Source organism: Coregonus clupeaformis, unplaced genomic scaffold (genome assembly GCF_020615455.1).
Source record: "Coregonus clupeaformis isolate EN_2021a unplaced genomic scaffold, ASM2061545v1 scaf0322, whole genome shotgun sequence".
NCBI lineage: Eukaryota > Metazoa > Chordata > Actinopteri > Salmoniformes > Salmonidae > Coregonus > Coregonus clupeaformis.
In genome coordinates this window covers 348912-364881 of record NW_025533777.1, presented here as the reverse complement: position 1 = coordinate 364881, position 15970 = coordinate 348912, and the positions used below count along the sequence as shown (strand labels likewise).

The window sequence follows — 15970 nt, the reverse complement described above, 5'->3', positions numbered from 1 at the left end:
TGCTATATATCCACCTCACTCTCAGAGAAATAAGTAGCACTGCTAGGTTTTACACAGTCAAATGTAACAAATACTATATTTTTTTTTTTACAAAGAATTGTACAAATGATACATTTGTGGCATCAATATAAAAAAATGAATTAAAACATTTATTCAATACAGTAATATGAGATCTGTATGTAAAACATTTACATTTGACATTTTAGTGGTTTAGCAGGTGCTCTTAATCGCATTCATCTTAAGATAGCTAGATGAGACAACCACATATCACAGTCAAATATACAGGATACAAACATTCCATTCCAGCTAAACACATTTTCATACACATCTAAAATCTATGAATCAAAAATCTGAGAACAGTAATATTTTACACACAGATGACAGTACCCAGATGCAATCATTTATGATGAAAAAACACATGTAAAATTTGTGGATATAGCGTTTTGGAAATAAACTTCATTTCTCAATAGTACATCATTTCCAAGTCTTACTTATGTGTTCTTTTTTAGCATTTTAATTGTGATATGGCTATTGTCATGCCAATAAATACATTTGAATTGAGTAGAGGGGGAGAGAGAGGGTAAGAAGGCCTTATCCTCTGCTCATCCACCAAACAGTGTAAATTCCTCAGTGGAGTAAGGTTAGATATCTGGAAAGCTTGGACAGAGGTTAAGTCTGTGGCCTAATCCGCCCCTTAATAGTATCTACTAATCCCTGGTCTGTAACAGCAGCTTCTCTCTTCCTCCCCACTGCCTCGCCCTCTTTTCATTAAAAAGTCATTACATCCATTTGGTAACAATTTACCAGCAGCGCCGCTCTTCAAAAACTGCATTGTGGCATTCTTTCCCTCAATTAAATGCTCCTAGCAATCTCACTCGCTCTTCTCTCGCTTTCGCTCCCTCTTACTATTGCTCACTATCTTTCTTTCTCGTCTTTCACACCATCCCCCTATCGGCCCTGAGTCAGATGATTCTAATCCAGTCTGTTAATCCACTATAGAGGAGAGTGATAAGGAGAGAAGGATTGAGAGAGACAAGAGAGGAATCGAGAGAGAAAGTGGGAGAGGGAGAGAGATGGAGCAAGTGTGTGAGAGCGATGGATAGGGGGAGGGGGAAATTCAGTCAGTGTGCCAGATATCTAGCATAAGAGTCAGTTCTATAGAAAAATGTCTTAATAAGGTGGTCTTGACTGATGGAGCTGACTGTGCATTAATAATCGAGTGAGGGACCCAGTCTGGTAACAGTCTAATAACCTACCTCTGCTCTGCGGGGGACAGAGTGGATTAGAGCATGCTGCTGCAGTGCTCATCCTACCGCCATTAAAGCCAGCACGCCTCAGACATGCTGTACAATAGGAGTTGCTAGATGATGGACCCTACATGGATACAGTTAAACTCTATGGATTAATTCTACCGAGAAGCTTAGAAAGATTTACCAAGCATTGGCTTGGTGCCCAGTGCCAAATTGTGCACCTGTTTTCTTCCTCTTCAAAACAGAGTGAATGTAAATGTGGCTTAGTGTGTTTAGACATGAGGGTCTGTAAGTGGACCCAGTGTCCTGGACCTAAACTGTCTCCCTGCCCATCTCATCTCATTCTACCATCATTACAACGTCACAACTGTAGCTAGTCATCACACCATCATATGTTGCATGTGTCAATGTGTCCTATATGTCCTTAACCTTGAGTCTCTTTCTACCATTTTCACCTCAGATAAAAATCTTGGTGGGTTGCCTTTTTAATTAGCTAATGTAAATGGATGGGTTTGAACTCCCCTCCCTTCTTCTTCTTCCACTCCATCCATCCCTCCATACCTATCTGCTTTCTTTCCTTTGGGTGTGTTTTACATATACCCCTGAGATGCCATGGAGGACATGTCCTGAATGAGCTCCACACAATGGGGGCCCCAGGCGTTTTGTTTACGTTCTCAAAGGAACCCCTGACAAATCCCTCTTTAGTTATTTTCTCTCCGTCTTTCCGATAACATTATAGGTGTGTGGCATGTTCCGGTGAGGGGGTTTAACCCCTTGCTGCCCATCATGATAAACCAACAGGTTTAGCTTTCCTTATGTGTACGTCAAGGGTCTGGAGTCTACACTCTTAGACAAAAGGGTTCCAAAAGGGTTCTTCGGCTGTCCTCATAGGAGAACCCTTTTGGTTTCCATGTAGAACCCTCTATGTGGAAAAGGTTCTACATAGAACCCAAAAGGGTTCTACCTGGAACCAAAAAAGTGTTATTCAAAGGGTTCTCCTATGGGGACAGGAAAATAACCTTTTTAGGTTCTAGATAGCACCTTTTTTTCTAAAAGTGTAGTACTACTGTTAATACTACCCTACTACTACAAACTCTGACAAAGTGCTTTGTTGATCATGTCATCTCAATATTTTAGAAAATACAGTTCAACTGGTATCAAAGGGCATCATTTCAGATAATAGACCTGTTGTGTATTTGAAAACAGCTTTTGTTCTGTTTGTTTTGGTAGCATTAGCAGTTGTGGTGATGCACAAGGCTTATATGACATAGAATACCATTTTGAGTAATTTCCAAAACAAATTTGATTGGGGAGTTATCCTCTTGAACATAAATAATTGCTTAAAGTGCTTACTGGGAGCTTACTGGAAGCACCTGCAAATCCTATAATGTAGCTACAGTAGATATACAACATCACCGTAACATCACGTGTTGAGTTGATAATTAGCTGAGAGCATTAAGGAAAACAGAGAGCCCTGACAAAGCCACTGAAGATTGACTACTTTGTCTGTGGTCACAACATCAGGAGATTAGTTTGGGACTAAAAGGCCACCGGCTGTGAGAAGCAGTTTGGGACCTGACTTAGCAGCACAGCCAGAGTCACAGCCAGCAGCATAGACTGGTGCTCTGGTCTGGACACAGACCGACAGGCTGGAATTCAAATGTGTGGGATAAAATAAGGCACCGTGCTAGGAACAGCTGGATATTACAGAGGCAAAGTAACACCAGAGCATTCACATTTTAGTCACACCTACACAATTGCACACACACTTACACTAATTAGCATAGTGCACACACACATTCTTAGATGTACAAGGACACATGCATGCGCAATTGCGCACACACACACACTGAATACACTCTCACGCTGAATGCACTTGAGTTATGCTGAGGCAGCATGGAGAGCCCTGTAGTGTAATAATGAGATTAAAGACAGTGTATAATACAGTACCGTCCCTCTGTCCTCAGGCTGTCAATCTCTGTGTGGGAGGGAGAGAGAGCCTATTGCTCTTTTCCTGAAAACATCACATTTACAATTCCTCATGCACCAGCTGTCCTCATCCAGTGAAATGTACTATTTGAAACCAAGTACATGCTGCATAGACACTATAAGGAGAACTGAGCAACAGACAAGCATCTCACAGCTGTGAAATATCCAGAACGGTTGACAGTGTGAGATGAGTGAGAGTGCCTTTTAAACAGTTAATATCAACAGATTGCATAGGTTGGTGCTGATTTTTCTTTCTTTACAGAACAAAGAGAAGGAGCGGATGAAGGAGAGGGAGAAGGAGGCGCGGGAGCGGGAGGCGCGTTACAGCAACGGCCACCTCTTCACTTCCCTCACCGTGTCTGCCACCACCCTCTGCTCTGCCTGCAACAAGAGCATCACCGCTAAAGAGGCCCTCAGCTGCCCCAGTGAGTACCACACACGCACACACTTGTACGCAGTGCATACACTCACAAGGCCCAGACAAAAGCCTAATGTCATTACCAACAACATTATCGGATGTATTGATGCGTCACCAGATCAGTGGACCAACAGACATCTTGCCCCAGGGTTGTCATATTGGACTGTTAGGAAGATGACCTTCTTGTCTTCTTTGTGTGTGTGTGGTGTGAGAGAGAGGTAGTGACTGTCCAGTGTAAGGGGGGGGTGAACATGGGGAGAGGGGGCTGCCCTGTGGAACAAAATTGCTTTGGGAAGAGAAAGGGTGATCAAAAGAACAGCAGGAGAGAGAGCTTGGGGCTAGAAAAAGAAGATTCAAACAATAAGTGTAAGAGAGAGAGAGAGATGTGGTAGGACGTGTGGGTCAATAAAGATAGAGGTAGAAGAGACATATGAGCCAAAGAGAAGGAAATAACCGAGAAAAAGAGGGAAGGAAACAGAGAGTGAATAGCAGGGGAGCTAAAAAAGGAGAGGGGATTCCTCCTGCACTCTCTCAATGTTTTTCTTTGCTCTCCCTCCTTCCCTTCTTTCTCTCCTTCCTTCCCTCCCTCCCTTTGAGAATCAATCAGCTGCTGACTTCTAGGAGAACCGTCTCCCTTCCCCTGCCCGGCCCAGACAATGGCGTTAGTGTGTGGGGAGCACAGATCAGACGGCCTGCCTCTCTCTCCACTGGCCTGGAGGAACAGCTGGGGGAGAGAGAGGGAGAAAGAAAGAGAGAGAGGGTGGAGTGGGAGAAGGCAGACTCCAGGGCAAACGGGGCAAGCAAATAGAGGAAGATCCAGAGAGAAGGGTAGACAGATAAAGAGAGCAGAAAGAGGGGGGAAGGAAGAGGTGGAGGTAGAGAAGAACATATTGAGTGAAAAGACTCCTCAGGGGTTATCAGTTCTCAGGTCAAGAGAGAGAGAGGGGTAGGGAGAGAGAGATATTATTTAACAAACAAGTGAGCCAGGAGACAAAGCCGTATGGATGATGCAGGCTGACACTAACAGACAGAGAGAGGAGTTTGCCTGAGATAGAAAGAGGAAGTCCATACTGAGAATTTGTTTTGCTTACCCCATTTTGAAACGAGCGTTATAGCATGCAACACTACACTGCCCCAATAGCAACAGCAAAGACAATTCAATTGACAGTCATAGTCAATTGACATTTGTATTTATCATGAAATCAATCCAAACGTACATTCCCATAGGGAAAGAGGGATGCTTTTTGTCTTATTATCAAACCCAATTACCTATTTTAATTGAATATTGATGTATGGATGACGTTTGTTGTCCTTCAAGATGAGGAAATAGCGGTTCTATCTTCGACCTCGTTACCATGACCCCTATGGCTCTGAAGACGAGGTTCAAAGAGAGAGAGAGATAAAAGAGAAGAGCGAGAGAGACAGACAGACAGACAGACAGAGAAGGGGAGCACAGAGGGAGGGAGGGGGTACAGAGGTGCATGGGGGTGGGAGAGGGAGAGGGAGGACTCTTGGCATGGGGTGTGATTACACGTCTGCTGCCAAAGGGGGAGGTGTGTGTGTGTGTGTTTGTGAGTGTGCGCCCATGTGCACCTGTGTGTGTGTGTGAGTGATTATGAGTATTGTGTGTGTGTGTGTGTGAGTTCCGGTACTTCAGAGAGAGACGGTGGGCACAGAGATTGCAGTTGGGGGTAAGAGGTACAACAGCTGTAGCTCAGATAGAACACTGGTCATAGGCTATTGATTTGGGTTGGGGGCATAATTATATTCACGTCTGGGTGTGTATGTGTGTGTATTGGGCTGAAGGGGGCATGAATACATTATCATTGCAAATTACACCGGAGGTGAGAGAGGGGGCGAGATACACTGGAGAGAATGGGAAAAAGAAGAGAGAGGATGTGTGAGTAGGAGAGAGGACTGAGGTGTGAGCCGGCTGTGAGGCTATTTCAGGTTGAGAATTCCCTTTAGTGTTTGGCTTCTCTGTTCATGTATTTTAAAACTGAACCAGTTAAGATATTTTTAGTCTAGAGACAATTTGATTTAGATTAGATTTAGATTAGATAATAATCTAAATTGGTTTAGGCAGCATGCTTTGGGTCAGTCATAGTTAGTTTGTCTTGGAGGTTGATGTGAAACTAAACAAATATTTTTCACAGGTTTTACTATTTATTAATTATTGTGTTATGTCACCGTCAACTCAGTTTGCTAATATGTTATAATCAGGTGCAACACAACCATTACACCTGTAAGACCCAATATAGAGATGGAGAATGACACAGTAGCTGTAGTGTAACTACAGTACAGACTGCAGGTCTAGGAGATTATACAGTAGGTCTATGATGAAGCTCACTGTCTGTTGAGAGAGGGGCTTTTCTCTTTGTTTGGTGGATCCGAAACAGCCCCCCTCTCTCCCCCTCTTGCCCCAATACACAGCTGCTACCTCCCTCCCCGACTGTAATCTGGAAATAGTGCATCTGGTAGTTGGAGTGTGGGAGATTAACAAGCAGTCTGCCACACTGACGTGTGCACACACACATACACACACATGCATGCACACATAGACAAACACACATAGGCAGGCAGGTCTGCACGAACACACACACAGACACACACTCCCAATCCCTCTTCCTCTCTGCGTCCACAGACATTAGTGGTCCCTAACAGTAATGAATGATAGATGAGCTGAGGGTAACACAGTTAACCCTCTCTCGTTTAACACAGTGGTCTGATATGGAGCCATATTGCCTCAGAGACCCAGAGATGCTTTAATACGGGATCATGACATTGTCCTACATCGGGATTGGTATCTTTGGGCCCCTGTGAATTGGGACAAGGGAGACATATGTTTAGGCTGGGTGCGGGGGAGCGTGTGTGTGTGTGTATGTGTGTGAGTAGGGGAGGTAGCACCCCCTGTCATGTCTGAGGGGATGTTTCCGGTTTGGCGTCACCAGGGAGGATTTCTCGTCAATACTTTTACAATGTTGTCTATGTATCCAATCAATTAAGTACGTGTTCATGTTGTACATCAATGTTTGGTTAGAATTTGAATGAAGTCCACAGCTATCTTTTATTTATTATTATTTATTTCAAATTCATTTCAGGGACCCTTTATTCCAATAGTGCAGAGAAAGACATTTTGTTTTTGTTTTCATCAACATTTGAACTCATGTATGCTCTGCATACACAGATAACTGACCAATAGGGCCCCTGGGTGTCCAGCAGGGTGTCTTAATGTGTATTTACATTTTAGTCATTTAGCAGACGCTCTTATCCAGAGCGACTTACATACTGGCCCCCCGTGGGAATCGAACCCACAACCCTGGCGTTGCAAACGCCATGCTCTACCAACTGAGCTACACGGGACCTATAGCCTCAGTGTAGCGCTGTGTCAGTATGTGTGAGATTACCTCCTCAGACACAGATTAAGACGACAGGGCCATTGTTGTTTGGCTCCTTTAGACCTAATCTGAGGGCCCTAGATTACACTCACACACAGATTACAATAAGGGGGATATACACTGAGTGTACAAAACATTAAGAACCTTCATAATATTGAATTGCATCTCCCCCCACCCTGCCCTTTTGCCCTCAGAACAGCCTCAATTTGTCAGGTCATGGACTCTACAAAGTGTCGAAAGTGTTCCACAGGGATGCTGTTGACTCCAATGCTTCCCACAGCTGTGTCAAGTTGGCTGGATGTCCTTTGGGTGGTGGACCATTCTTGATGCAGACGGGAAACAGTTGAGCGTGAAAAACCCAACAGCTTTGCAGTTCTTGACACGAACCTACTACCATACCCCATTCAAAGGCACTTAAATATTTTGTCTTGCCCATTCACCCTCTGAATGGCACACATACACAATCCATATCACAATTGTCTCAAGGCTTAAAAATCCTTCTTTAACCTTTCTCCTCCCCTTTATCTACATTGATTGAAGTGGATTTAACAAGTGACATCAATAAGGGATCAAAGCTTTCACCTGGATTCACCTGGTCAGTCTATGTCATGGAAAGAGCAGGTGTTCATAATGTTTTGTACACTCAGTGTACAGTATTATCATACAAATATATATGATATGATAATAAGCTAAAGACAAGTGAGCTGTAAATAATATAGTGTCATATGGAAGGGGGTTCTAGGCAGTATTTGAAATCCCAAAGCATTTCTAGGTTGTAGATCCGCCCTACATGGACACATCTATAATAGTATGTCATGACTTGTCGAGTCTCCACTTTCCAGTCTAGTTTCAGACCAAGCATTGCAGCGATGTTGAGCTTTAGAGAAATGTTCTAACAGTACAGACCAAGCCTTGGAGAAGGCAGCCATCGTTTCAGCACCAACAGTGTTGGTCCAACACTGGCATGTTGGTTTAGTGAGCAAGGGGCATAGTCTGTTTGTTTTAGCATCGGGGCCAATATCTACTGGATGTGTTTGTCGTTCTGTAAGGAGTGGTGTGTGAGTGTTTGAGGGGCTGTGTGTGTTTTTGTGATGGGCTTTGAGTATGTTTAAATCGTTTGTAGCCTGTGTGTGTTTGTTTGTTTGTTTGTGTATATATACTGTGTGTGAGTTTAAGGGTATGTGTTGTGAGAGTTTGAGCGATGAATGGGTCACAGTGTGCCTTTCATTATGCGTTTTAAGTGGAAACCGTGTAAGCTGAGTCCATGCTCTGTAAAATGTTGGCTTTTATGGAGAACACACCCTGAAAAGAGTGTATTTTTAGCCCTGTGTTCCCTCTCATGTGTGTGGAAACTATTGGTTGAAAATAGGAACGCCACCAAAGAAATGCACCCCACCAAAGCATACTTCTGACAAGTATTATTTAGCCTGCTTTGGTAGAAAATGTGTAATCTTGGCAGAGACATTGGAAAGACTAAAGGAAAGGAATATGTAGAGTTTTAGAATGGAGATTCTGTTTTCGGTGTGGGTGTGGGGGTGTGTGTGTGGGTGTGTGTGTGTTTGTGGGTGTGTGTGTGGGTGTGTGTGTGGGTGTGGGGGTGTGTGTGGGTGGGGGTGTGGGGGTGTGTGTGTTTGTGGGTGTGGGTGTGTCCATCCTTGGGCTGCTCTTAGAACAAAGACAACCCTGAGTAGTAGGGAAGAACTCCCATAAACACTTTTAGGCAGTTTCATATGGACGCAACAACACTCCCAGGACTCAGAACACACACACTTACGCACCAATAACCTGCCTCAGACATCCCTTCAACCTCCCACCGCCATTCCAGGAGAACTTCCTGTCTAGAAAACATGTATCAGGAAGTGGAGCCCCTCTAACAATGAAGAGAGAGTAAAGCTGAGGGAAGAGAGGAGGGGAGAAGGGGTGTTTTGAAGCATAGGAGTGATTTAATAACATTGATAACATTTTACTTGGTGTCAGAAAGCATAGGTTAAAAGTTGTATTTGTCACATGCACAAGTACAGTGAAATTCTTCACTTGCAAGCCCTACCCAACAGTGCAGTATTCAATATCAAAATAGTATAACTAATAAAAAAATGGAAAAGAAAACCTACGAAATTAGTCAGTGCCAGGATCAAATGTACAATGTGTCATTGATAACCCTATCTGGAACAGGAAGAGTTGGCACCTGTCACAACTTCACTTGATAGCGGTATTCACAAGTCATGGGTATCTCTCTGTAAGAAATGCATCTTGACTGTAATGACAAGTGCCTCAGAAATGGTCTCATGATTTCATGAAGTTAGTTGCCATTCTTATCAACAGTGCATATGCAGATATTGTGGAGTGTCAGGGAAATGGATCTTTGTGTTTCTGTGTTGCAGCCTGCAATGTCACCATCCACAACCGCTGTCGAGACACACTGGCCAACTGTGCCAAGATGAAACAAAGGGTAAGAGAGGGGCGAGAGGGGAAAGGAAAGGTTTTTGATGTATGAAAAGCAAGAGTTGGGCCTCTATTCTTTGAAAAGTTGACTGTTGGATGAGACATTGGTCTAAACGTGTTTTCTCTCTGTGTTTTGCAGCAACAGAAGCTAGCCCTGGTGAGGAACAGCTCCGCGCTGCAGAACGTGGCTCTAAGGACCAAAAGTGAGTATCTCGTTTCCTCAACAACTTCCAGCCTATTTCCTCTCCTTCTTTCGCAATGAATGCCTCCTCTCTGCATGTGAATATAGTGGTGCTGCCACCTGTTGGCTGATCTATTCCACTGCAGTATGGATGTAGCGCTGACTACATCATATGGATTTAAATCCTTTTGGACAGGAAGAGCTCAATTGAACCCCCCCCCCCCACTTGCTCTCACTCTCTCTGTCTCTCTCTCTCTTTCTCCAGCCCCTATGATGAAGGAGCGACCCAGCTCAGCCATCTATCCGTCCGACAGTCTCCGTCAGTCCCTGCTGGGCTCCCGCCGTGTCCGCTCCGGCCTCTCCCTCTCCAAGAGTGTCTCCACACAGAACCTCGCAGGGTGAGCAGGCTGCTGTGTAGAGTCATCAATTGATTTACCTATGTGAGTAGGGCACTGATATGAAGTCGTTTGAAACGTTGTGTAACTGTTTTGTGTTTCCAGGAATCTGAATGACGACTCACCATTGGGGCTGCGGAGGATCCTGTCTCAGTCCACAGACTCCCTGAACTTCAGAAACAGAGCCATGTCCATGGAGTCCCTCAACGACGAAGGGGAGGTGTACTATGCTGCCATGTTGGAGGAGCTGGAGAGGGAGGGGAAGGACTTTGAGGCTGACTCGTGGAGTCGGGCTGTAGACCCCTCCTACCTGCAGACGCACCGCAAAGACGTCATCAAGAGACAGGACGTCATCTATGGTGAGAACACCGCTCTTCCTCACTCTCTCTCTCTCTCTCCCTCTCTCGCTATATTCCTCACTCTTTCTCTCTCTCTCCCTCGCTATATTCCTCTCTATTGCTATCTCTTTCTTTCTCTCTCTCTATCACTTTATTCTTCTCTCTCACCTCTAGTCCTCTCTCTCGCTCCCTGTGGTATGTAAAGGTATTGTATGTCCCTAACTCTGTCTGTTCTCCCCTCCATGCCCCTCTCAGAGCTGATCCAGACAGAGTTCCACCACGTGAGGACCCTGCGGATCATGGAGGGGGTGTTCCGGCAGGGCATGCTGGACGAGGTGCTGCTGGAGCCGGGCGTGGCGCACGCCGTCTTCCCCTGTCTGGAGCAGCTGATGGCGCTACACACACGTTTCCTTTCCCAGCTTATGACACGACGCACTCACAGCCTGGCTCCTGGGAGCTGTACTAACTTTACTATCAACCAACTGGGGGATATACTCACTGAACAGGTAGGAAACACACACACACACTCAGACGTTACGACAGACACCCACACACACACATCCACAATCACACACACACACACAACCCTGAAATACATACAGTCCTAGACGCATGTACCAATTTTGCCGTTCATTAACATTAGAATGCACTCATACAAAAGACCCAACGAACATATGCATAATCTAAACAAATAATACTCACATGCACACACACACTGACTCAGATGATACCCATTGTGTGTTTTCAGTTCTCAGGCCAGTGTGCAGATGAGATGAGGAAGGCCTATGCTGAGTTCTGCAGCCGCCACCCCAAAGCTGTGAAACTGTACAAGGAACTGCTGGCCAGAGACAAGAGGTTTCAGCACTTCATACGGGTAAGAGAGAGAGAGGTGGATGGAGTGAGGGGGGAGGTTAGAGGTACAGAGAACGGCGGAATGGGAAGGCCCAAGAGCATGATTAAAATGTGTGCAATGTGAGAGTGTGTCAGTGTGTCTGTGTGTGCCCGCGCATGTGTGTGTGCTCGCGCATGTGTGTGTGCTCGTGGTATGTGTGTGAGCTCAGCAGTCCGTGTCAGGAGGTGCCAGCTGAGGGGTGTTTCATATGTCTTAGCTAGGAGGAGTGCTGGATAGATAACACTGAATAGAGGGCCACTTTAGTTCACTCATGAAACAACTATCACATTGTAGATGTTCTATTCAATAAAGAGTCATGAACAAGTTATTTCTGCTTTATTACCTAACTAACAATAGTCACAAGGATGTGTTCTGGTCTCAAATTCTTCATAAGTGTCCTAGCTTTGTGGTCCAATCACACTCTTATGGAATGCCCAAAAAATGTACATATCTTTACTGCTATCTATATTAGATAAAATGGGCCCCTAAAGATGGATCTATACCTTTATTTTAATTTACACATTGAAATTAGTAGTCGTATTACATTTTATGCATAAGTGGTCGTTATAGTATATTATAAAACTGGGTAGTTAGGGTCCTAGATGCTGATTGGCTGAAACAGCATTTTAGCTGTGTGTATATCAGAATATAACATGGGTATGGCGCACACATACTTGTTTAGTGTTCTATTTATGTTGGTAACCAGTTTATTATATCAATAAGGCAACTCTGGGGTTTGTGGTATATGGCCAATATACCAGCCCTTAGTCGTGGTATATTGGCAATATATCACAAACTCCTGAGGAGCCTTATTGCTATTATAAACTGGTTACCAACGTAATTAGAGCAGTAAAACTAAATGTTTTGTTTTACCCGTGGTATATGGTCTGATATACCATGGCTTTCAGCCAATCAGAATTCAGGACTCAAACCACCCAGTTTATAATGGCCAATATACCACACCACCTCGGGCCTTATTGCGTAAATATATAATAAGTGGTATTAAATCTGATCTATCCCATAATCAGAGGGTAAGCCGGGGGCCCCTGCTGCGTCGCCATGGCATCCAGGAGTGCATCCTGCTGGTGACTCAACGCATCACCAAATACCCTGTCCTCATCCAGCGCATCCTGGACAACACCAAGGGTAAGACCTGACTCCAGAACAGCTATAGCAGCTTAGTGAGTAGACTCACACAGCATAAAAGCTGAACACAGAACAGCCACTACAGCTCAGGGAGTAGACAAAAACATATAAGAACTGAATAATCTCTACATACACAGCAGTAGAATACCCATACACAACTGAAATGCTTTTGAATACAACTGACCTCAAAACACTCATCATCATCATCATTATCTCTCCCCCCCAACAGGCAGTGAAGAGGAGGCCAAGTCCCTAGCCCAGTCCCTGTCCCTGATCCGGGACATGTTGAGCTCTGTGGACCAGCAGGTGGCAGAGCTGGAGCGGACCCAGAGGCTCCAGGAGATCAGGGCCAGATTGGACCCCCGGGCCCAGGCAGAGGTCAGGGGAGGAGGGGTGTTCAGGGGAGGGGAGCTGCTCCGCAGGACGCTCCTCCACGAGGGCACGCTGCTGTGGAAGACACAAGGATCCAGACTCAAAGGTAGGGAGGGAGTGTGTATCTGAGAGAGAAAGAGGTAGAGAGAGAGAGATAAAGGGGATATGATTGTTCGTGTATCTTTACAGAATAAGTGTGGAGAAACAAGGTTGCATACTCTATGTATCTTTAACAATGTTCCACTCTGTGTGTGTATGTAGATGTGCAGGTCCTGCTGATGACAGACATCCTGGTGTTCATGCAGGAGAAGGACCAGAAGTATTTCTTCCCCTGCATAGTAAGTCTGCCCCTCTCCTTTCCACTCATCTGACTCATCCTCCTCTCCTCTCTACTCATCTCTTCTGCTTTCCGACTTTTGTTCAGCAGGTCCTCCATTGCTTCTGTCTTTGCCTTTCCACACATCTAACTTTATTTAGTATAAATGTTATATCACAGAGCTAACATCTCCCCCCTTTCTGTCTCTCTCTCTCCCTCTCTATCGCTCTCTCTCTTAGGACAAGCCTGCAGTGTTGTCTCTGAAGAACCTGATTGTGAGGGACATAGCCAATCAGGAGCGAGGGATGTTCCTGATCAGTGACTCCTCCCCCCCAGAGATGTACGAGCTGCACGGCGCCTCACGAGACGACAGGAACAACTGGATGAGACTCATACAGCAGACCGTCAGCAGGTCAGCTACTGTAATACACACATACACACACACCTACTCAACTCATTCAGAGCTTTGCCGGTTTCAATTTTGAAAATTCTCTATCATCCTTATTGGAATCCTAGGGGTCCTTCCTTATGCCCCGGCACTATCCTTAACCCGACCATACCTCACCTTCTCCTCACTCTCTCTATCTCTCTCTCTCTCCCTCCAGCTGTCCGTCCAGAGAGGACTTCCCCCTGATAGAGACAGAGGACAAGGCTTTACTGCGCAGACTCAGAGGTACAACCTCTTCTCCTCTCCTCACACTCCTCCACCTTTCTCTTTCTCTATCATTCCTGTGTTACACTTGTCTATTTATCGTCCCTTAATAGACAACATCCACATCATTCTGAACATTCCGTTGTTTTAGACCTGAAGATGCATCTTACTGACTTGAATGTGTTTCTAGCTGACATCCAGCAGAAGGACAGGGAGGTGCTGGAGCTCCTCCAGGAGAGAGTGACTCTGTTCTCTGACCTGGCTGAGATCACCGGTGGGGGTCAGGAGGTCATGCCCCTCACCAACTCTAGGAACATCTTCCGGGCCGACACCCCCTATGCACCCCAGGCGGAATACCTACTCACCGACGCCATCTCAGAGGGTAAGCGAATTTAGAATTTACCTTGATTCTAATTCCTGATCTATGGTCAGTTTGACTTTTCACCACCTAATAGTGAGGCGAGAGGCTGGTGCAGGGCTGGGTCATCCTAGGTCAGTGCCATAGAGGGTAATGTGAGGGTTAATGCAGTCTTATGAGAGGCAGGTATTAAATGAGGCCTAACCCCGAGCTTAGCACTGCAGATGGAGAGGTAGAATTAAATAATGAGCACCCTATAAGAGTATAAGTATCAGCTAGTCATAGCCTCTCAGGAGTCAATCTGAGATCACCAACAAAACCTCAGTTATTAACCCCTGAGTGTAGTGTTATGCAGTGAGTAGGACGATGTTACATTGTGGTGTTAATGTTGCTATGCCTCTTCTTTAGTTTTTAATTCCCTCTCCTTCCCTCCTTTCATCAGTTGACAGGCTGAGTGAGTTGCTGCTGGGTTCTAACATAGAGCTTCCCAAGTCCAACGGTAGCACCAACGGTACCAATGGTGACCAGAACCACAAAGGGGCGCCAGTGAGCAGTGAGTGGTTTTGCTTAGTCTTTTACCACTGGGAGATGGTGGAGGGTTGTCTCTACAGTGTTTCATCTCTCACTTACCAATCAGATCACTTTCTCTCTCCTTCTATCCCACCCATTTACAGATGGAGATTCGATCTCCGTCAACGGAACTCATGAATTCAAAGGAAGTCCAGCGTCCAAGGTGAGAGAGGATGACTGTGCCTTAGGGTTGGATAACATATACATAAGCCACAACTGTGACTGTAATACATAATCAGTTATAATGACTTCATGTTTTGTGGGTGTTCTTTATCCTTTCAGGACAGAAATGGTAACCAGCTACAGGACAGACCACTAAATGAGGAGGTGTGTCAGAGGCTGGTGAACCTCAATGCTCAGCTCCACGCTCTACAGGTGAGGCTGAATGACACACTGGAATGCATTTGAGGCAGTTTATTTCATAGGGGTCCTTCCCTACACCCCAGTTCCAACCTAGATTCAAAACTCACTCTCTCTCCTTCCTCTCTCTCCCAGGCCGCCGTCATTCACCAGGACTCTGTCCTCGAGCTCCGCCTCCGTGAGGGCACTGGCCCTGCCTCCTCAGGTTCCTCCACTCCCACCCCCACTCTTCCAAACACCTTCCCCAGGCTGTGCCGTTCCATGTCACGTGACACGGGTCTGGATGCGGGCACAGTGGCAGTCATGGGGGACATGGCCATGCTCCAGAGGCAGCATGTTCTGCTGCAGGAGGAGGTGGGGAGGCTGCGCCCCCTGGAGGCCAGGCTGAGGGAGAGCGAGAAGGCCCAGGCTCAGATGGAGCAGCAGCTCAGGGACATGAAGGGCAGAAGGGGAAGCAGAGGCAGCAGAGGCAGTAACGGAGACATCGTGGTGGATGTTACAGCCTTAGAGCAGGTGAGCAAAGTAACCTCTGGCAGAGGTGTGTGAATGTCAAGTGTGGGAGTTTGGGGTCAAGTGTGTTTGGGTTTAGGTAGACTTACAGTCCTCACCCCAACTGGCTGAATCACTAAGCCATTCAAGATGCACTAGTGGTTGATCTGTAGGTGAGCTCAAAGAGGATATGATGACATTACTTTTCTCCTTTACTAGGCTCCTGCTAAAAGAAGAGGAAGTGGTGATGGCGAGCCCAGCCCTGTCGCCCCATTGGCCTGTCAGGAACCAGTGGACCAATTGGACGGCGTACAGGAAGGCAGTGAGGAAGAGGAGGAGTCAGAGGAAGAGGAAGAGGCGGATGTAGTGAAGGTTTCACCACGCTCCGACAGTCCAAGAGGTGA

The 15970-nt window shown here is 45.8% G+C and overlaps 1 protein-coding gene across 3 annotated transcripts in view; it reads left to right on the top strand.

Moving 5' to 3' along the window:
• Positions 1-15970, top strand: part of LOC121570057 (rho guanine nucleotide exchange factor 2) — a 51021-nt gene that overhangs the window by 32532 nt on the left and 2519 nt on the right. For all 3 annotated transcript variants that reach the window (XM_045214837.1, XM_045214839.1, XM_045214838.1), the window contains 18 exons: positions 3502-3664; positions 9437-9504; positions 9637-9700; positions 9944-10076; positions 10179-10432; positions 10667-10917; positions 11160-11285; positions 12332-12449; positions 12679-12927; positions 13083-13159; positions 13377-13549; positions 13743-13810; positions 13980-14171; positions 14590-14700; positions 14822-14880; positions 15000-15092; positions 15213-15590; positions 15786-15966. In XM_045214837.1, the coding sequence (XP_045070772.1) occupies positions 3502-3664; positions 9437-9504; positions 9637-9700; positions 9944-10076; positions 10179-10432; positions 10667-10917; positions 11160-11285; positions 12332-12449; positions 12679-12927; positions 13083-13159; positions 13377-13549; positions 13743-13810; positions 13980-14171; positions 14590-14700; positions 14822-14880; positions 15000-15092; positions 15213-15590; positions 15786-15966 (2758 nt within the window). The remainder of the gene's footprint in view (positions 1-3501; positions 3665-9436; positions 9505-9636; positions 9701-9943; positions 10077-10178; positions 10433-10666; positions 10918-11159; positions 11286-12331; positions 12450-12678; positions 12928-13082; positions 13160-13376; positions 13550-13742; positions 13811-13979; positions 14172-14589; positions 14701-14821; positions 14881-14999; positions 15093-15212; positions 15591-15785; positions 15967-15970) is intronic.